Here is a 19,598-nt window from a genome sequence, read left to right as displayed (position 1 = left end):
GGCTAGCAGCCAGAAGGCAGGGAGCTTGGCTGTATTTTGTGACACTGTCCCCTGCTTAACCTCATGGACATCTGAGTATGCATTTCCCTCTACAGCCACTGTTAAGCCAATGGCAGCAGGGCTGGGTGAGGACTAATGGGCCAACACTGAGGCAGGGGCTGTCAAGGCAGATCATTTCCCCACAGATTTCCTAGATTCATGGGATTGGGAGGCCTTGCCCCCTGTATACTCCCCACGTCTTTAAATCCCTTCCATTCAAAGGGTCGCAGCACACTTCATAAGGGGAATCGGGTAGAGTTTCCCTAACTCTCTGGCCACATCCCATGAGTTTCTTTGCCAAATGGGGTGAGCTGGCTCTCATTTCTGTTTCTGTGCACATTGTATCATTACAGGGCAATTAATTCAGCCCTGAGCAGGGGATTTATCAGACCTTAAATAATAAACAAGATAAGGGCTTGTAAAATCAAAGACTGTTTCTTCAGATTTCTGTTGTTAGAATGCTTTCAAACCTGTTCCCAGGTTATTTCCTGGTCAGATAATACTAAGGTCACCTTCTTCTTAACATGCATTGGTCATGTAAAGCTGCCATCCCTTTAAGTGCCAACACGCTTCCTCCACTAAATCCCAACAAGTGATTTAATATTGGAGAGATGCTGCCACTGAAAAATCCTGTATTATAGAAAAACACAATCCTGGACCTACAGCATGTTCTGAATAATACCCCCACATATTGAAATGGAAAAAAATGTAACCATCTGCTTGACCTGTTGCACTTCCCTTAGTCCTCTAGGAGGATGGTAGCACAGACTTGTACCCTGTGCGCTTCCACTGATGCACGTAAATTGGTGCAAACTTTGTCCCATAAGATTGTCAGAAACCAGGGTGAGAGATGTGACAGAAGCCAGACCAGAAGGAGTGAGAAGAGTGGAGGATGTAGCCACAATTTTATGTATAAAATGCAACTTTAGATGGCTGGGTACACCCGCATATTCATGTCCAGTGCAGCATTCCACTGTCAGACCCAAAAGAGAATTCCTATGTGGGCTCAATACCAGGGTTTTGAAATGCCATTTGACAGTCATGCAGTGAAGTCTGATCTCAAACCAGAAAGAATGAACAAACAATCTTCTTATGAGTCTTAACTAATTTTAGAAATGACTGTGAGCTCAAGTGGTTTCCATGTGTTTGTGACAGAGCCTCTGTGAAGGGGGAAGTCCTGTCTCAAAAAAGCAGTTGGTGTTTCATCTTGGCAGACTTTTTTTTTTTTTTAAACAGACGTTTATTATGCTCGGTCAATCTGAATGGTTTGCTAAAATCAAAGTGACTAACGTGAGGCAACACACAGCTTTCCAGCACTGCCATGTGCTGCTGTTGCGTTGCCCTCAACGTTTACTCCACATTTGTTGTGTTTAAAGAGGAAACAATTGTCATTTTAAATGTGGGTGTATGTATGTGGGGGAAAATAACCCTTCACTCTACTTTCAGCTGCATGGTGGAATTCTTCGAATATTCCCGGAAGGAAAGTCCTATGTAGCAGATGTTGAGCCCATTTTTGACAGGTTACTTTTTTTCTGGTCAGACCGAAGGAACCCACATGAAGTGCAACCTTCCTATGCAACCAGGTAAATACGATGTTCAGTACTGACATGTGGCCAAAGATTAAAGAGCTTGGCTCTTTTCCAACACACACATAGTATATAAAAGTATATAACCTTTATGTGGGGGGGGTGTATCTGTATATATGCACACATGCATATGTACAGTACAAATACTAATGTGAATGGAGTTTATCTGGAACCATTGAAGCCAATGTAAATTTCCCCACAAAAATGAGCAGCAGGATCAAGCCATATACGTGCATAACATATATGGTGAAGTTCCCCACTCCCTCTACCCCATTTGCTGCGGCCCATGTATGCTGCTGTGGTAGCATATTGGAGCTGTAAGCCCTTCAGCTGGTGAGGAGAGAATTCCTCAGTGGCAGGCTCTGCACAAAACAGCCATAGTGAATATGAGTGTGGGGTCCTTGGAGTAGGCCTGTATCATATAACATTACAGGGATTGGGGGTGCTGCAGCCAACTATAGGCAAGCCAGGCTACCATAAGTTAGAGCAACCCCCAAGCTGGCTAAGTCACCCCAGGGATTGTTTTAACATCTGGAGCACCTAGAATGGGAAGATCTTAAAGTGATTTCTGCCCTCCCTCTGCCAGATCTGTGCTATGCCTCCCAGAGGTACAGCACAAATTCTTCCCTGGATTTTACTTAGACTTACACACACAGAGTTTGTCTACAGAGATTCCCTGGTTTGTTTTATCACCCAGAAATCAAATTAGTTCTTTATTCGTCTGCTTCCAATTTTATAATAGACAAACGAGAGTTTTGAGCTCTCTGTATGAGAATAAAAACCCAGTGTCCTTAGGTGTTTTAGTGTCTTCTTGGGAGTCTAAGAAATAAATCCTTTCCTTTTGTTCACAGATATGCCATGACTGTGTGGTATTTTGATGCTGAAGAAAGAGCAGAAGCCAAGAAAAAGTTTAGGAATTTAACTGGTATGATTTTTTTTCATAAATCTATTGAAAATAATAATTCAAGGCATTTCTGTTTCACTATGGCTACCCAGCATGCACTGTGCTGTGATGTCACAGTCACTGCAGAACTACATGGGACCACACGGCTGGCCTAACTCTTCCATCAACCTAACTCTGTAGTGTAGACAGGTCTAAATCTCTGACTGCCAAAATGAAAAGTCAAGGATAGATCATTCCAACTGTCCTGTTCCATACACTCTCCCTGAACCTCAGATACTGGAGACAGGATACTACTCTAGATGGGCCATTGGTCTGACCCAGTATGGCAGTTCTTATACAGATATATTCCTTTCCCCAGCTGAGTCTTCTGATTACTGCTATTACATTAGATGTTCAAAACACTTACTTACTATAACTTAATTGCATTTTCAATTGTTCATTGTAGATGCAGGGAAGACAGAAGCAGCTCTCCATGAAGACTGAAAGTTATCTGCTGGCATAGTGCTTTTATCACGACCGTTTCTGAACTCTTTGCAAATGATGAGATCCAAAGATGACTTGTCCTTTTCCAGTGAAACATTGGACATTCTTCCTACCCACAGGAATGTACTTATTTGTCTGTCTAACACCTGCATATTACATTGATGGTACTCACAGTAGCCTCCCATCATGCCTGCATTTGGCAGAAGGAACCCTTGTTTTCTATTTGCCTTTAACTGAAGAAAGTAACCAGGATTTTAGTAAAAGAAGAATGTCACCAAAGCCTAATGCAGGTGGCTAAGCCAGCTGGCTTTTAGTAATAGTGGTAATAAAGATAACAAGTATTGGAACCAGTGGGAAAAAACCTGAGTCTTATTTGCACTTTATGTAAATTTCTTAGCTCAATGGAAAGGCGATTTACAAATTAAAATCTGTTGCAGATGCCGATGGGCAATGCAAGATATTGGAAATGTGAAATTAAACTAGGTATTTGTAGAGGGTCATCTTCTGTTATGCTTAACGTGGGGCTATTGATGGGCTGCTAATCACTTTTTTGCTGCACAGAGCATTGGCTTTACTCTCCTGTATTTTTACTTTCTAAAAGGATAATCTTCCATGTTGCCATCAAACTGCCTGGATTTTGTTCACGTTTCAACAGTCACGCAGTAGCAATTCAGTTGCTTTGCCCTTTTACAGCCCCCGGACAGAGGGTGGGGAGGCAGTTATGCATCTGTTCACAATTTTGTGAACTATTTTTTTTTCTTTTTGATTTGAGCTGGATCAATGTTCACTTCCCATTTTCAGTTTGTTTTTTAAAGCAGCTGGTTTCTCCGAAAGATTGGTAAGCTGGGGAAGTTGATGGCACACAAAATGCTTTAGCCCTTAGAGCCAAGAATTTTTAATTGAGTCTCCGTATACCAACGTGTGTACCATAGAAGTGTGAATTTGGAAGGTAAAGATATGTTTGGCAGCCTGACAAATGTACGATGAATAACTATGTCTAATTTAGAGTTTTGATCTCTCTCTCTGCTGCCCATCCTGAGCTCGGACATTTGGTTAATTCGTATGTATGTGCACTTTGAATGAAAAAGTGATGCTGTCCCAATTATTTCAAATTATTTTCCCTCATGCATTTGAGCCACAAGATATACAAAAAGAGGATTAGGCTCAGATGAGCAGGAACACATTTTCTTCAAGTGTGTGGGGGGTTTTTTTGTTTGTTTGTTTTTTAATTTAAAACTAGATGAATAACTTCCAAGGTGTCCCTAAGCAGCTTAAACTTCCAAAACCAGGACTTAGCTGTTCAGTGTAGATCTCACTGATGTTGAGAAAATTGTCATGGTCACATTGAGCACATAAATAAATCATTCTTGTTTTAACAATTGTACACCTAGTGTGTAAACTTTCCCTCTTCATTCATATAGTTATACCAAGCTTGTCAATGTATGTCAGTACCTACTAACATCTTCCAAGTATATGCTTTCCCCTCTGGCCCATACTCCCATGTGTCAGGGGACCCCAATCGTTTTGAGGGGCCCTGCCAATTATGATTTTTCTTCCCCATTTTAACCAACCCACCCTTGACTCAGATTGTCGCATGCCTGACCAGAAGGGGAGCAATTGGCAGGACAGCCTTCATGGGCAAGCACATGGCTTCCACAGAACTTGACCCAGAGAATGAGTGATGATGTGAGTGCTAGGCACTGCCAAATTAGGACCTTTTGACATTATTCAGGCTTCCTAGCTAGGGGAAAAAGTACAACAGCAACACAAAATGTAAAAGCAGCAGCTTTTCTGGCATGAGAAATGGCAAAAGGAATTGAGTATTTTGAGCCAATTGTATTCTTTAAGAAAAAGAGGGTCATCCTTGTGCCCATTTTTTGAAGTCTGAATTTAAGTGAACTAGTATTGGCCAACCCCTCTTCCTCTCAGACTTCTACTGGGGATCCAGGTGTGATCATGTGGTTTTAACTCCACTTGGTCTGCGTGTCTGTGTCTTCAGGACACACATCCTGCTGAATAAGAGAGATGTATTTGAGGAGGGGAGATGACACAACCATCCCTGATCCCTGTAAATCCTACTAGGTTCCCTCAAATAAGTCATGTAATTTGATACATTTCTTCTGTAAAGTAAAATTCTTCCACTACAGATGCATCTAAATAGCACAGAATGGGCTTGAAGGAAACTTAATCAACTTAAAATTCTAATTCCAAAGGAGTCAAAAGTCTTAACTGAAAGCAATAGGTGACTCCTTGAAAGACTAATTTATGTAAATAGTTAAATGTTGAACTCTCTAAAAGACTGGCTGCAGGGGAATATGTCGTAATAGTTTGAGTATCTCTATGCAAAGTTGACATTTTCTACATTTTAAAAAGTTCTTTAAAGGAGTTTTTTTTAATTATTTGAGGGGCCAAACCTAATAAAAACTCATTGCTTCTGATAGAGTTCAGAAACACTAAACTTAATCAATGTTGCCTATTAGATGGTAATGTTAGTGCAAATCACATCAACAACACATCTGCCTACAACAAAGTAGCTTATACAATTTTTTTTTTAAAAGGGTCTGGATATTAAAGGTACTTTTGTTATCTCTGTTGCCAGCATAAGGCACCAGCAGTGTGCTTGGGGTGTGTGGAGAAATTGGTGCATTTATTGTAAAGAAAATGTTTGCTAAATGTTTTCAGTTTCAGCCTATATTCTCTTGGTTTAGGTAAGAGTGTTGATTGATTGATTTTACCTGGAAGAGACAGACCTTTCATCTCTCAATATGTAAAATTTAAACATCAAGAAACTGAGTATACAGGATTATAAAATATTCCCCCTTTCCCTCACCACAGATCTGAGATCAGTTGAAGGATCTCTGTGGATGTTTCACACATTAATTTTAACAAGTCATTAATGAAGCCTTATTCTTGAAGTCTCTCCCACATTCTTCCCACTTTTTCTTGAGGGGAATGCTTGCAAACTGCTACACAAGAACAAAGTTTTCTTTTGGCAGCTGTACCAATAATAAAATGCATGAATTGCTTCTCTAGGTATGGACTTAAGGAGTTTCTTTCCAGCTTTGGGTTTCATGGCAAAGTGTTTAAAATATACAGTATATAGCTAAGCAGCGTGTGCCATCTGGCTATGAAAATGGACTTATTTCTCCAGTGTATTTAATTTTCAGTCTTCCCAAAGCCACCAACAGCTTGTTTACACATTTAGGTAAATGTGTGCCTTCATCATTCACGTCTGCAGAACTGCTGTACACCAAATGCAAGCAATGTGAAAGGTGGAGGTTTGTTTTGTTTTTGTTTTGTTTTTCTTCCATAGATTCCAAGGACAGAAGGGACCGTTTTGATCTTCTAGTCTGACCTCCTGTAGAACACAGGCCATAGAACTTCCCCAAAATATTTCCTAGAGCAGAGCTTTTAGAAAAAATTAAAATAAAATCCAATCTGGATTTAAAAATTGTCAGTGATGGAAAATCCATGGCTTTAAAAAAAAAAAAAAATTAGTTGCCCTTCCCAATGTGACTTCATTTCACGTTAGGTGATGTTGGAAGATCTGCAAGCTCCACTAAGCTATCGTTCCCAACAGGGCCTACTGGTTGTGAAAGAAAGCTGGGAGAGGACAAACAACTTTAAAAACAAAAACAAGGCATTGAGAAATAGAGAGAGGCTATTTGTATTCTTAAGCCTGTACCTGACTTGTTGGCCTCTTGAGCAAAGTGGCCTCTCATTAATCTTTTTTCCCCCTATAGTTTACCCTTGCTCCTGTGCGTAAATGACTTCTGCAGAAGTAGAGTTTGAAAAGATCGTGATCTTTTCATTTGTTTTAAAACCCCTTGTTTCTGTAAAGTATTTTATTCCATTTCTGTTGAATTTAAAATGTTTGAATGTTTTTTGCAAATAGCTCGAACACCACTCGCATGTAAAGGAAAATGTATCTATTTGCAGGCAAATTAATTATTTTTACTTCAACTGTGATGTACTACCAGCTCTTTGAGAGTGAGTTATGGGTAAACCTTCTCTTGTCAGGTTGTATGCTGGTCAACAATCCTGGCACTTTGGAGTCAATAGATACTGATTCATGTGGTGGTATTTTACAATCCAGCACATTTTGTGTTCATGTTATTAAAAAAAATGTGGAATGAAACAAATAAAGTGTTGCAGGAGTCAATAAACACTGGGTCATGTTAAATTCTGTGCTGAGCAAGTCTCTTCAGTCTTGTTTCTTATTCAGGAGGTATGAGATGTTATATAGCTGAATCTATAGAGTTGAGAAACGTGATGGCATCGAACATATAATCAATAATCAGCATTTTTTCATAGATGGTGGCAGTAGTCCTTTGGGGTACTGCACATTTCTGGAAAGCTGTCAGTGAAGAAATCCGTTTTGTTTCCAGCAGCTTGGTCTGTTTCCTTGGTCGCTTCCTGCTATTTTGAGGTTAGTCACCTAGCTAACTACACTCTTCTTGAAGTGCCTATTTGTTTTCACACTCCTGTTGGGCCAGATAACATTGTCAGCTGATATGTTTTATTTTTTAACAAAGTTCACATCCTTTCTCTGCTTCTTTTTCCAACTGAGTCGCAGTTTTCTCTTCCACAAGTATGGGACACTGCTCTACGCTTGCACTAACATTTTGTAAATTGAACAACCAGGACATGTTCGCTATGCAGTGCTGTGAACTCCACTTGACTTTTTTCTTTTCTTTTTTTTTTCCTTCTTTTTTTGGCAGTATTTTTATTGTGGGAATTTTTTTCCTAAGCAAAACCTGCCTGTGCTGGAGGGCTTGGCGTACTTTTTTAAGGGGGAACGCTACAGAATTCCCCCCTCGCACTTGAAGTGTTCTGTATAGCCCAGGTTAATGGTCTGATTCTGTGACATTGAGGATTCCTCACTGTACAGATGGGAGAGGATCCACTGAAGTCAGTGAGGCCATTCCTGTGAATGTATGATCTTTACTGTGAACAAGCGGTGTAGAATTACGGCTCAAGTGAAATTGGCCATTGTCCATCTAAATGCCTAACGTTTAGTTGTTTGCAGTGTTGAGTTATGCTCTTCCCACCATATCAGAGAGACAAGATAGGTGAGGTAATATCTTCTATTGGACCAATTTCTGTTGGTGAAAAAGACAAGCTTTTGAGCTTACACAGAGTTCTCCTTCAGTTTTTTTCTCTGGCCAAAGTTTCCCAAACACATTCATAGTAAATTTATCTTGTGGTTATTTAGTGGTCTCTTCCCCACCCGCCCCAAAGGAATAGGGCTAAATATATTGCACTGAGAATTCCCATGACTACTAAAACTGTTTCAAATATGAGAGGTTGAAGTCCAAATTAAAAAGCGGAGGGGTTAGTAAAAATGAGCCCCTTTTCCCACAGTTTCATATGGGAACATTCCCATTTAGATAACCCCCTTCACCAATCATGGTTAAAAGCACACAATCTTATCTATCCACTGGAAAGGTGGAATGAGATCTAAAAAAAACAGCAATAGCGACTAAAACTAGCAGCTGAACTAAAGCTCTTGTTAGTAAGTCTCACATGCTGATAACCCTAGTTAATGCCAAAATGTTGTTCTGTTCCTTAGCTGGACACCCACAGAGGTAAATCTTCCTGGAGCAAGAAAGAGATTATAGATTTTTGGTCCCTGATCCTAGCCTAGGCTTCTTTACACCCTGGAGTCTTTCTCTGGAGGGGAGTCAGAAGAGAGAAGCACTTCGGTAATGTGTAGCATCTGGATGGATCTGAGAGTATAATATGTGTAGATTATGATTAAGCATGGAGAGAAGTAACCTGTGGAGTAGATTACTTCAAGCTAAGGAGCAGTTAACTATCACTGTAGCTGTATATTGCTGTTCTTGGTTTCCTTAGCTCTGAAACTTCTTTAGTTCCTCACTACTGAGAGTCTCATAGTAAGACATCTAGAAAGAGCAGAATCAGACTTAAACTTTATATTTGAGTGTATTTTGGAATCCCTCAAACATTGGGTTGCCAGGTGTCTGATATTCAACCAGACAGTCCGGTCAAAAAAGGAACCTGGCAATGTGCAGTCACCAGTGGTTGGGGGAGGTGCCTGATTATCAACTCATGCCAGCCACGGGCATAGTTGAGGGGAGAATTGCTTCCCCACCCCTAATTTCTGTGAGTGCCAAGTAGGGCTTGCTCTGCTCCGCCTTTTGGGGCTGAGGTGGCAGCTCTGGGATGCTGCCTCCTGGGTCCTAGTGCCTGTCATTATCCTCTTCCATGTGTGCTGGGTCCTGTTTCTGTACAATGATGAGCCCCCATGGGGGGGCAGGGTAAGGGAGGTGGAGTGGGGGAAGAGGCAGTGGGAAAAGGAATTGGGATAGGAACAGGGGACTAGGGAAGAGGAAAGGGGATGGGGCAGGGAAAGGAAGTTGCCAGGGAGATGGGGCATGGGGAAGAGAAGGGGATAGGGTAAGGGTGGCATCCGTGTCTTGGTGCTGTTTAGGGCTGCCAGGTGTCTGGTTTTTGGGACCTGGCAACCCTAAATAGCACCTAAACCAAAAGTCTGATTACCGCAGATTTGCAGGAGGCATTGCGTCCTTAACCTGCACCAGCCCCTACTCAGCCAGGGCAGACTCATACCTGCAGGCAGGATCTTGAAAGGATCTGAGGGGGGAGAGGCATGAGCAATGGGGATAAGGCCTTTTGGGGGGGAAGAGGTGGGGCAGAGGGTGGAGCCTCAGTTACCAGCATTTAGAGTAGGGTTGCCACCTTTCTAACAGAGTCAATGCTCTGAAAATGTATTTAAGCAAAAACTCTGGGACAGTAATTTTTACTGTGTAGTAGCTGCCTAAACAATGGAGTTAAGGCACAGAAAGGTGATGTGATTTGCTCAGGGTTATATGACAGGGTGGAGGCAGAGCTTGGAAATAGAAAACCTTCCCAGCTGTGAAATGAGGACAATGGCAATTTATTTCTGCCCCTCCTCCTCCCTAAGCTCTATGATAGAAAATTTCTATATAAGAGCTAGGTATTATCTTTTCGCTGCAAAACTTAATATCTCTTTCTGAAACCTCCTGTGCCCTTATTGGATCTTTTGCCTTCCTGGGTAAATTAAGGCCTAGTTCCAAGCTAAAACTCTAGCTGTCTTGTGAGAACAAATACGTGCTGGCCCTGAGCCTGCCTTTCCAAGAAGAGGAAGAGACTTCATAGTGTTAAATATGTATACTTTTGCCAGTGTGGAGGCTGTTGAGAGTCCTCCAGTTCTCCCAATTTGTCTCTCTCAATCTTTAAGCTGAGGAAGCTGAGCTATTAAAATTTGTGAAAGATGACATTTCTCTCTCACTCCCTCTAATACCTCTACAAGAGATCTGCTACATCTCTACCATGCTGTAATAGAGACACTGCTGCTTTGAACAGGTGCCAGGCACCAAGAAGATTAAAGGTGTGTGAGGATATGACAGCCTCATAGGGTTTCTGTGTGTTTCACTGTGTACCAGAGAAGGTGATTTCTAATGGGAATTAATTTTGGGAAGCTGCAATCTTCTGTTTCCAGCAAGCAATGCTGATAATATCAAAGAGCTCCTTTTTCTAAAGTGAGTGCAAAAATCCTCTAGGGCTAGATTCTCAAGGGGTTCTTAGCTGCCACATTAGATGCTTAAGTCCAAAATTTAGATCCTCACAGCCTCCCCTGCTGCCTAAACCTGGTAGGTGCCTAAATTCCTTACTTGCCTAAGTTTGTGCTGGTAAAGTCCACACCTCAGTCCTGACACATGTGAGCAGCTCCTTGCTTGTGTCCCATATGCAATGACCAACTAGGCATTGCCACCCCTATCCTGCGTGTGGGGCCTGAGCTGGTACACATGCTCAGAGGGTGGCTAAGAACAGGGCTACCCTACTGGGTCTAACACAGCTGGAAGAAGAGGCACACCCCTCACCCCCTTCCCTTTACACCAGTGATTAGAGCACTCAGAGGGGGTGGGGGAGAGCAGGGTTCACCTCTCCTCTCTGCCTGATGTGGAGCAAGGACTTGAATCTAGGTCTCTCCTCCCAGCAGCACTCTTTAACCATCAGGCTACTGTGTATTTGAGAGTGCACCACACCCCATCTCCTATAGAAGCTGCTGTAGTTTGTATAAAATCATTGCCATGCTACCACATTTAATATTTTTTCCACCAGCCACTGGAGCTGTTAAAAAGTTGCAAAGCTTGCTAATGGTTCCCTTCCCTGTGCTCTCTTGATTTTGGAATGAAGAGGAGTGAACACAATAAAAAACAGGAAGGGCTGGGAACTTCTGGTCTTGCTAGCTCATAACTAGGGACAGTCAATAAAATGAAGAAGTAGCTAATTAAACTGCAGATCTCAGGGTGGTATCCACAAAGGTACTGATGCACCTAGGGACCTACGTGTCAGGCATCACTGCAATCCATGAAACTCCCCCATGGCTATTGCTTAACCTTGTTTGTAGGTGCCTAAACTCACTCAGCACCTAAGTTTGTCCTCTGGGCATGTGCCCTACAGCCTCATTCTATACCCCCACTGTCCTGCCTGCACATGAACACTGCTGCCCCAGGCTAGGTGGCCAGCCACCTATCGCTCACCTAACTCACTCCCCTCCCTGAGGATGTCACAAACCAGAGAAGGTAGGTATGTGACTGCCCAATCCAGTAGGTGGCCTCTGAGCACATACAAGATAAGACTCCTCCAGGTGAGCTCACCTAAAAGAGCCAGGGGAAAAAAGGGGCCCTCCCTGATAAACTGAGGGTGTGGAGGACCATCCCTTTCCTCAATTCAAGTCCCTCCCACCTCTTCCTGAGAGGGTGGGGGAAAGGGGCTTTGAACATGGATTTGGCACCTCTCAGGTGGGTGCCTGCACCCCCTACGACTGTGGAATAGTGTGATTTAGGTTTCCCTCAATCTCTCCTCTCGAAGTTCCACTTTTATTAAATTATTGACTCATTCAGTATCAAGTGGGCTAAAGGCAGCATTGGAATGACTCTAGTTCAATGGTTAGAGCAGTTATCTGAGAACTAGTAAATCCCTGGTCTAATCTCTTCTCCGCAGTAGGCTTTGAACAGGGGGTTCCCATAGCCTACATGAGTAAGTTAGGCTAATGATCAGAGAGGAGAACCCTCCCACAACTGTTTTATTTCTGGCCCTGCCCATCATTTAAGCAGCTGAACGCCTGGATCTTGGTTCACTAGCGTCTTCCAGCAGCCTGAACTTAGAAGCTCATCAAGAGGGGAGTGAGGCTTAGCAAACACTCCTCTTGCCAATGTTCCCATGGGCTAGCTTCAGCTGGGGGCCATCTAGTGTGCTGGCTTTGTGGCTCCCAGGCTAAGGTGCCTATGTTTCCTGATGCACCTAACTTGGCTTTGTGGATCATAGTGTTTTTTTCTCTGCGCCACAACACTCAGCATTGTAAGTTCTGTCCTGGCTCATACCTCACTGCCACAGGACATCGCTGAGGCAAAAAATCTTAGCGAGATTCCAAAAAGGGATTGGGTTACTTCCTCTGAAGCACATGGAGCTGACCTTCATATCAGTGAAAGGATACGGAACCCAATGGCCCTCATGGCCAATTCATTATGGACCGTCTTAAGACCCTTTTAGAATGGAGATGCTTGTGGAAACTTAAAGACAAGTGTTACTATAACTATAAGGTACATTCTAATTGTTCACTGCATGTACGGTATACAACGTGAGAAGTAAAATATTCACTTTTAAGAGGTACTGGTAGTTTCTATTATGTTTTAAAAAAAACATAGGTGAAGAAAAAGGCTTAAAGGACTTGAGTTTATCTGTATGTAGAGAGTTGTCAAAGCTTACTGCAAACACTTCTGTTTCAAAGCGTGTATTTCTTTATCTGTGAGAAGCTAAACACTGAATAATTCTTTAATTGGTTCTCCCCAAGATGGCATCTCTGTAGCCCAGGCTTGCAACAGGATAATTATAACTTCAGTTTAAAAAGAAATGTCAATACAAAATGGTTATTTTGATTTCTCTTTTTCCCCTTTGATTTAACTGCAGATGATGGTCAGTAAGGTGGGAGAATCTTTCCTAAACTCTGTGAGAAATGGTTGTTTAACACAAATTAAATTTAAAAGGCACCCAGCCCAAGTTGTAGACGTGCTATAGTGAGCAGCTGGTTTAGCGCCAGAAACTCAGGCCACATTCTAGTTCTGCAAGACAGAACGGTGTCAGTGTAGAACACCTTGGAGAAAAAGCTGGCTCTGATGTATTCATACCTCAGCCTCAGGCAGGGAAAGTTTCTTATTCTTAGAGCTGATAGTATAACCTGCTTTCACTACCACTCAGGCCAGCGGGACAGCTGGCTAATCAGTTTTCTAGGAAATGTTGGGTTTTAGGGATGTTGAGCATTCATCATAAATGGAAATAATACCAGGAGAAAGCAGGACGGCTGATTACTCTAGTCCCTTTGAAAGCACTCCAGGGAAGAAATGTACAGGGTTTTATCAGAATTTATTCTTTGATAGCCTCTAGGGGTTGGCTGTGGAAAGCCACAGTCTTCATCTATCTTGATTAAAGAGGTGCATGTAACATACACACTATTAAAAAGTCAGCATTTGCCAACGGTTATCACAGTTTGCATAGGAAGCTTCTTCAGTGCCAAGCTGTGGAAAAAGCTGTCGCAATTTCAGAACACATCTTCACTTGAACTATTAGTTGTTTTAACTAATTTGATTGCTACAGTTTACAAAGTCAGGACACCAGGGTTTGGTACAAGTCATGTTTAACTGAAACCTAAGGTTAAAAACAGCTAGCAACAAACGTGTGTTCTGGAAAAAGGCATAGGTAACATCTACACTAGAATGTACAATCATATTAATTAACAAATGTTAACTCATGATTAAAAATTCCTATGTATATGCATCCTGTGTGGCAGCTATTGGCAAATGCTGACTTTTAATGATGACCACTCCATGGACCGAGTCCTGCAAATACAGTCACTGTCATTAATCCCATGGCTATCACTGAAACCATTCCCATGAGTAAAGTTACTCACATACATAAACATTAGCAGAACCAAAGTACTTGTGGCACCTTAGAGACTAACCAATTTATTTGAGCATAAGCTTTCGTGAGGTACATGTGGAAAGTGTAGAAGATCTTTTTATACAGACAAAGCATGAAAAAATACCTCCCCCTCACCCCACTCTCATGCTGATAATACCTTATCTAAAGTGGGGGGAGGTATTTTTTCATGCTTTGTGTGTATAAAAAGATCTTCTACGCTTTCCACAGTATGCATCCGATGAAGTGAGCTGTAGGTCACGAAAGCTTATGCTCAAATAAATTGGTTAGTCTCTAAGGTGCCACAAGTCCTCCTTTTCTTTTTTTGCGAATACAAACTAACACGGCTGTTACTCTGAAACCTGTCCTTAGCAGAACCGGAGCCCTAAGTGCTTCTGTATGTACTGTGACTATGTACATGACTTATGGTATGTCTACACTAGGATAAAAGCTAACTCATTTGAAAATATAACACTTAACATATTCTAACAAACATTTTCAAGTGCTGGTGTATGCAAGGCAAGCTGTATATTACATGTGCTAACTGACTCAGGTCACTGAGCCATAAGCTGTCCCATAGGGTTCCCCTCAACTAGCTAATATGCTAAAATACAACTCACCTTGTCTACACTAGGTCTTTGAAATGTATCAGTTAATTAGAAACCCACAGATCACCACACTTACCTTCACCCCAAACACACCAAGAAATCTGCTAGCTGCAGCCAGTCACTCACACATCACAGAATATACTCCAAGAAGAAAGTCCATGCTATGCAGCTTAATTGCCTTCACCAAACAAGGACACTCCACTCTATGGGATAGTTGGGTGCCCCATTCCATGCCAAGAGAATCTGCTTCAATATTGGGGTGGGGGGGGGAAGCAGAGGCAAACAAACTAAATAAAAACCAACCAACCAAAACCTTCTGGCTGCAAAGCCCATGTTGTCACCTACTGCACAGGTTCCAGTGGAGGGATCACTGGTCAATTACAACCCAGAATGTGGTCTCCATTGAGCATAATAGAAATCTTTCCCAGCCACCTTCTTCTGGCCTTCAAACAACCATCCAAGTTCATCATCAGAAGCAAGCTCCCCACAGACCAGAACACACCAACTCAAAGCTGTGCCCAACCCTGCCAGAACAACAAATGCAAAACCTGTAGGCATATCTCCGCTGCGATGAGGATCAATACTCACTCCTGTAAACACACGTTTCACGAGCCAAGGGGCCTACACATGCCGATCACATGATCCTGTGCACTAAATGCCCCAATAACTATTATGTGGGTGAAATGAGACACTCACTACGCTTTGAGTGAACTCACACAGAAAAATGATAAAAGACACAAACACCACAACATCTGTACATGAACACTTCACAAAGTGATCATTCCATATCTGACCTCTTAGTCCTCATCCTGCACAACACCTACAAGAGACAAGCCAGGAAGCATTAAATTCATAATTTTGCTAGACACTAAAAATCATTCACTCAATAAAGACATCGGGGCTTATTACAATAATCTGAAACCCATCAACACCCCCACACTGGCCTTTTTTGGGTCCTATGACTGCAGAGGTGTTAACTGGCCACTTCAGCTTGAATGGGCGCTTACAATATCTGTTAACTACACCTGACTTCTGATCTATAACATCACACTGTATGATGTCAATGTCATGGTCGCTAGGAGCAGTAATTTCTAGCTAGTGGTCAAAGGTTTTAAAAAACAGAACCAAAGTAAAAGAGGGAGTCATTGCCAGTGCCTTCTTCTAACAGATGAGTGCAAAGTAAAACCATTCAATCGATAAGATCCATCCATTCTCCTCTTTCACCCTGTTGCATAATATAAGAACATTCACAACTATGGGCCTTTAACCATTTAGAATAAAAGCAATTATTTCTTTATGCAATTTATAAACCACCTGTGGAATTATCTGTCCCAGGAGGGCCTTGAGGCAAAGACATTTGGCAGCATTTTAAAAAGTAACTACATCCATTTACAGTCCTAACTCTATTTCTAGCTATGCTAAAGAAGGCCTACGAACAATCAAAATCCATGTTACAGGATGTAAAACAATCACCCCTGGGGAGTCATGCACACTGTCTGCCCCTCACTAACTACACTGTGGATAGGGTTGCCAGGTGTTCCCTGGCAGTTCCCGTCAGCAACGCTCACCAGGCCATTAAAAGTCTGGTCAGTGGTGCAGCACGGCTATGGCATGCTCCCTGCCTGCCCTGGCTCTATGCAGCTCCCCGGAAGTGGCCAGCATGTCCGGCCCTTAGGCACAGGGAAGCTCAGGGCGCTGCCCGCACCCCGACCGTTGGCTCCGCAGCTCCCATTGGCTGGGAACTGTGGCCAATGGAAGCTGCGGGAGTGGTGCCTTGAGGGCGTGGGGTTGCATGCAGATCCCCCTGGCCCCTCTGCCTAGGAGCCAGAGGGAAATGCTGGCTGCTTCTGGGAGCTGCCCGGTGCCAGGGCAGGCAGGGAGCCTGCATTAGCCCCGCTGCGCCACCGACCCCGCTGCCCCAGTTCGGAACCCTCTCCAGGAACCCTAACCCCGAAACCCCTCCCACACTGCTACCCCAGCCCTGAGCCCCTCCTGCACCCAAACTCCCTCCTGGAGCCCACACCCTGCACCCCCTCCTGCACTCCAACTCTCTGCCCCAGCCTGGAGCCCCCCTCTGCACCCCAAACGTCTCATCCCCAGCAGGCAGAGCCAAGGGTCAGAGTAGAAATCAGCATCCAGGGGCCAAATTAGGGTTGCCAACTGTCTAATCACACAAACCCAAACACCCCTGTACCGCCCCTGCCTCTTCTCCAAGGCCTCACCCCACTTATTCCATCTTCCCTCCTTCTCCCACTTTCACCCAGCTGCAGCATAGGATTGGGGTGGGGCCAAGGGGTTTAGAGTGTGGTAGGGGGCACCGGGCTGAGCCTGGGGCAGGGGATTGGGGTGCAGGAGGGGGTGCTTGGTATGAGATCTGGGAGGGAGTTGGGGTGCAGGCTCTGGGCTGGGGGAGGGGGTTGGGGCAGGGTGTGAGATCTGGGACAGGAGAGGGTGCAAGATCTGGGAGGGATTTTGGGTTATGGAGGCTCCAGGAGGGGGCTCGGGGCAGGGAGCTGGGGTGTGGGCTCTGGCTGGACAACGGTTACCTCTGGCACCTCCTGGGCAGTGGCTCAGCAGGGGTAAGGCAGGCTCCTTGCCTGCCCTGGCTCCGCTCTGCTCCCAGAAGCGGTTGGCATGTCCCTACAGCCCCTGGTGGGGGCAGGAGTCTCCACATCCTGCCCACACCCTGAGCACCAACTCCGCAGCTCCCATTGGCCAGGAACTGCGGCCAATGGGAGCTGCAGGGACGGAGCCTGCCTTAGCTCTGCTGTGCTGCCGACCAGGAGCCACCAGATGTAAGCAGGACCAGAGGTCTTCGCATGCTGCCCCACTCCATGTGCTGCTCCCGGAAGCAGTCACCACATCCCTGCTGCCCGGGGGGAGGGAAGGGGGCTCTGCACACTGCTCGCACCCGCAGGCATGGCCCCCGCAGCTCCCACTGGCTTCAGTTCCCGGCCAATGGGAGCTCCAGAGTCGGTGCTCAGTGCATGGGCAGCACTCGGAGACCCTTGCCCCCCCCGGGGCCCACAGGAACATGCTAGTCATTTCCGGCAGCGGTGCAGGGCCAGAGCAGGCAGGGAGCCTGCCTTTCCCCCGCTGCACCACTGACCGGACTGTTAGCTGTCTAAAATCTCCCAGTTTGGCTTCAGTAGCGCCGGGAGATAGAACTCAAGTCCAGTAGCCTCCTGGCAAAACCAGGAGGGTTAGCAACCCTAGGCCAAATAGGGACAGCTGGAGCCTGGAGTGAGGCAAGGCTGGAACCAAGACCAGAAGTAGGCACTGTCACAGCCATGAGTAAATGCTTTGCACAGCCACTTACCTGCTTGTCAAGGTTCCTCCCCCACTCTGAACTCTAGGGTACAGATGTGGGGACCTGCATGAAAAACCTCCTAAGCTTATCTTTACCAGCTTAGGTCAAAAACTTCCCCAAGGTACAAAATATTCCACCCGTTGTCCTTGGACTGGCCGCTACCACCACCAAACTAATACTGGTTACTGGGGAAGAGCTGTTTGGACGCGTCCTTCCCCCCAGAATACTTCCCAAAACCTTGCACCCCACTTCCTGGACAAGGTTTGGTAAAAAGCCTCACCAATTTGCCTAGGTGACTACAGACCCAGACCCTTGGATCTTAAGAACAATGAACAATCCTCCCAACACTTGCACCCCTCCTTTCCTGGGAAATGTTGGATAAAAAGCCTCACCAATTTGCATAGGTGACCACAGACCCAAACCCTTGGATCTGAGAACAGTGAAAAAGCATTCAGTTTTTTACAAGAAGACTTTTAATAAAAAATAGAAGTAAATAGAAATAAAGAAATCCCCCCTGTAAAATCAGGATGGTAGATATCTTACAGGGTAATTAGATTCAAAAACATAGAGAACCCCTCTAGGCAAAACTTAAGTTACAAAAAAGATACACAGACAGAAATAGTTATTCTATTCAGCACAATTCTTTTCTCAGCCATTTAAAGAAATCATAATCTAACACATACCTAGCTAGATTACTTACTAAAAGTTCTAAGACTCCATTCCTGGTCTATCCCCGGCCAAGACCCAGCATACAGACAGACACAGACCCTTTGTTTCTCTCCCTCCTCCCAGCTTTTGAAAGTATCTTGTTTCCTCATTGGTCATTTTGGTCAGGTGCCAGCGAGGTTACCTTTAGCTTCTTAACCCTTTACAGGTAAGAGGAGCTTTCCCCTGGCCAAGAGGGATTTCAAAGGGGTTTACCCTTCCCTTTATATTTATGACACTGCTGGTAGGCTAAAGAACCTGTCTGCTGACCTTTCCAGTCAATCAGGAGGTGTAGCCAATCAGGCAGCTTAGCACAGGCCAGCTGCTGCATTCATTTGGCTACTGACTCCAATGCAGGCCTTCCTTCCAGGCTGGCTCTGCTGCTGGCCCTGATGCCAAACGCCTGGTGTCACTGTCAAGCTGCAGCCCCCGTCCGCTGACCAACCTCAGCAAGAGCAGCAGCAGTGCCCTAAACGTGGGGCAGGCCAGAGATGCCTGCGCCATGGGCCATGCCCCCCCGCCCAAGTCCCCATGCCCACACTACCCCTTCCCTCAAGATCCCACTCAGACCTTCCCTTCCCCCTAAGAACCTGCCCGCACACCGCCCCTTCCCCCAGAAACCTCCGCCCCGCTCACTCCTCTCCACCCTTTCCCCCCGCATTGCTCATGCTTACAGCCATAGGTGCTGTAACTAGGGGTGCTGCTGCACCCTCTGGCTGCAGTGGGGTCCATCAGTTGCAGGGTTTAGTTTGGTTCAATGGCTCTCAGCACCCCCCACTATACAAATTGTTCCAGCAACCAGGCTTACAGCTGGTAAAAAGTAGGAGGGGGGAATGGCCCCCCGCCTTCCCCCGGCCTCCCCATTCCAGTGCCCTTGAACCCCAGTGCAGTACTGCAGAGTATACTAAAGGGCCAACCGTGCAAGATCCCAGAACATTAAAAATAAAGTAATTTGACAAGAACAGAATTTAAAAAAATGT

The 19,598-nt window shown here is 44.6% G+C and overlaps 1 protein-coding gene across 2 annotated transcripts in view; it reads left to right on the top strand.

Moving 5' to 3' along the window:
- The window catches only part of EGLN3 (egl-9 family hypoxia inducible factor 3), a 35,300-nt gene extending 28,105 nt beyond the window's left edge, over window positions 1-7,195 (top strand). For both annotated transcript variants that reach the window (XM_077819021.1, XM_077819020.1), the window contains 3 exons: window positions 1,486-1,622; window positions 2,477-2,550; window positions 2,975-7,195. In XM_077819021.1, the coding sequence (XP_077675147.1) occupies window positions 1,486-1,622; window positions 2,477-2,550; window positions 2,975-3,012 (249 nt within the window). In that variant the 3' untranslated portion in view covers window positions 3,013-7,195. The remainder of the gene's footprint in view (window positions 1-1,485; window positions 1,623-2,476; window positions 2,551-2,974) is intronic.
- Window positions 7,196-19,598: the final 12,403 nt, after the last annotated feature.

This window comes from Eretmochelys imbricata, chromosome 6, assembly GCF_965152235.1.
Source record: "Eretmochelys imbricata isolate rEreImb1 chromosome 6, rEreImb1.hap1, whole genome shotgun sequence".
Lineage (NCBI taxonomy): Eukaryota > Metazoa > Chordata > Testudines > Cheloniidae > Eretmochelys > Eretmochelys imbricata.
This window is presented reverse-complemented; position numbering and strand designations above follow the sequence as displayed.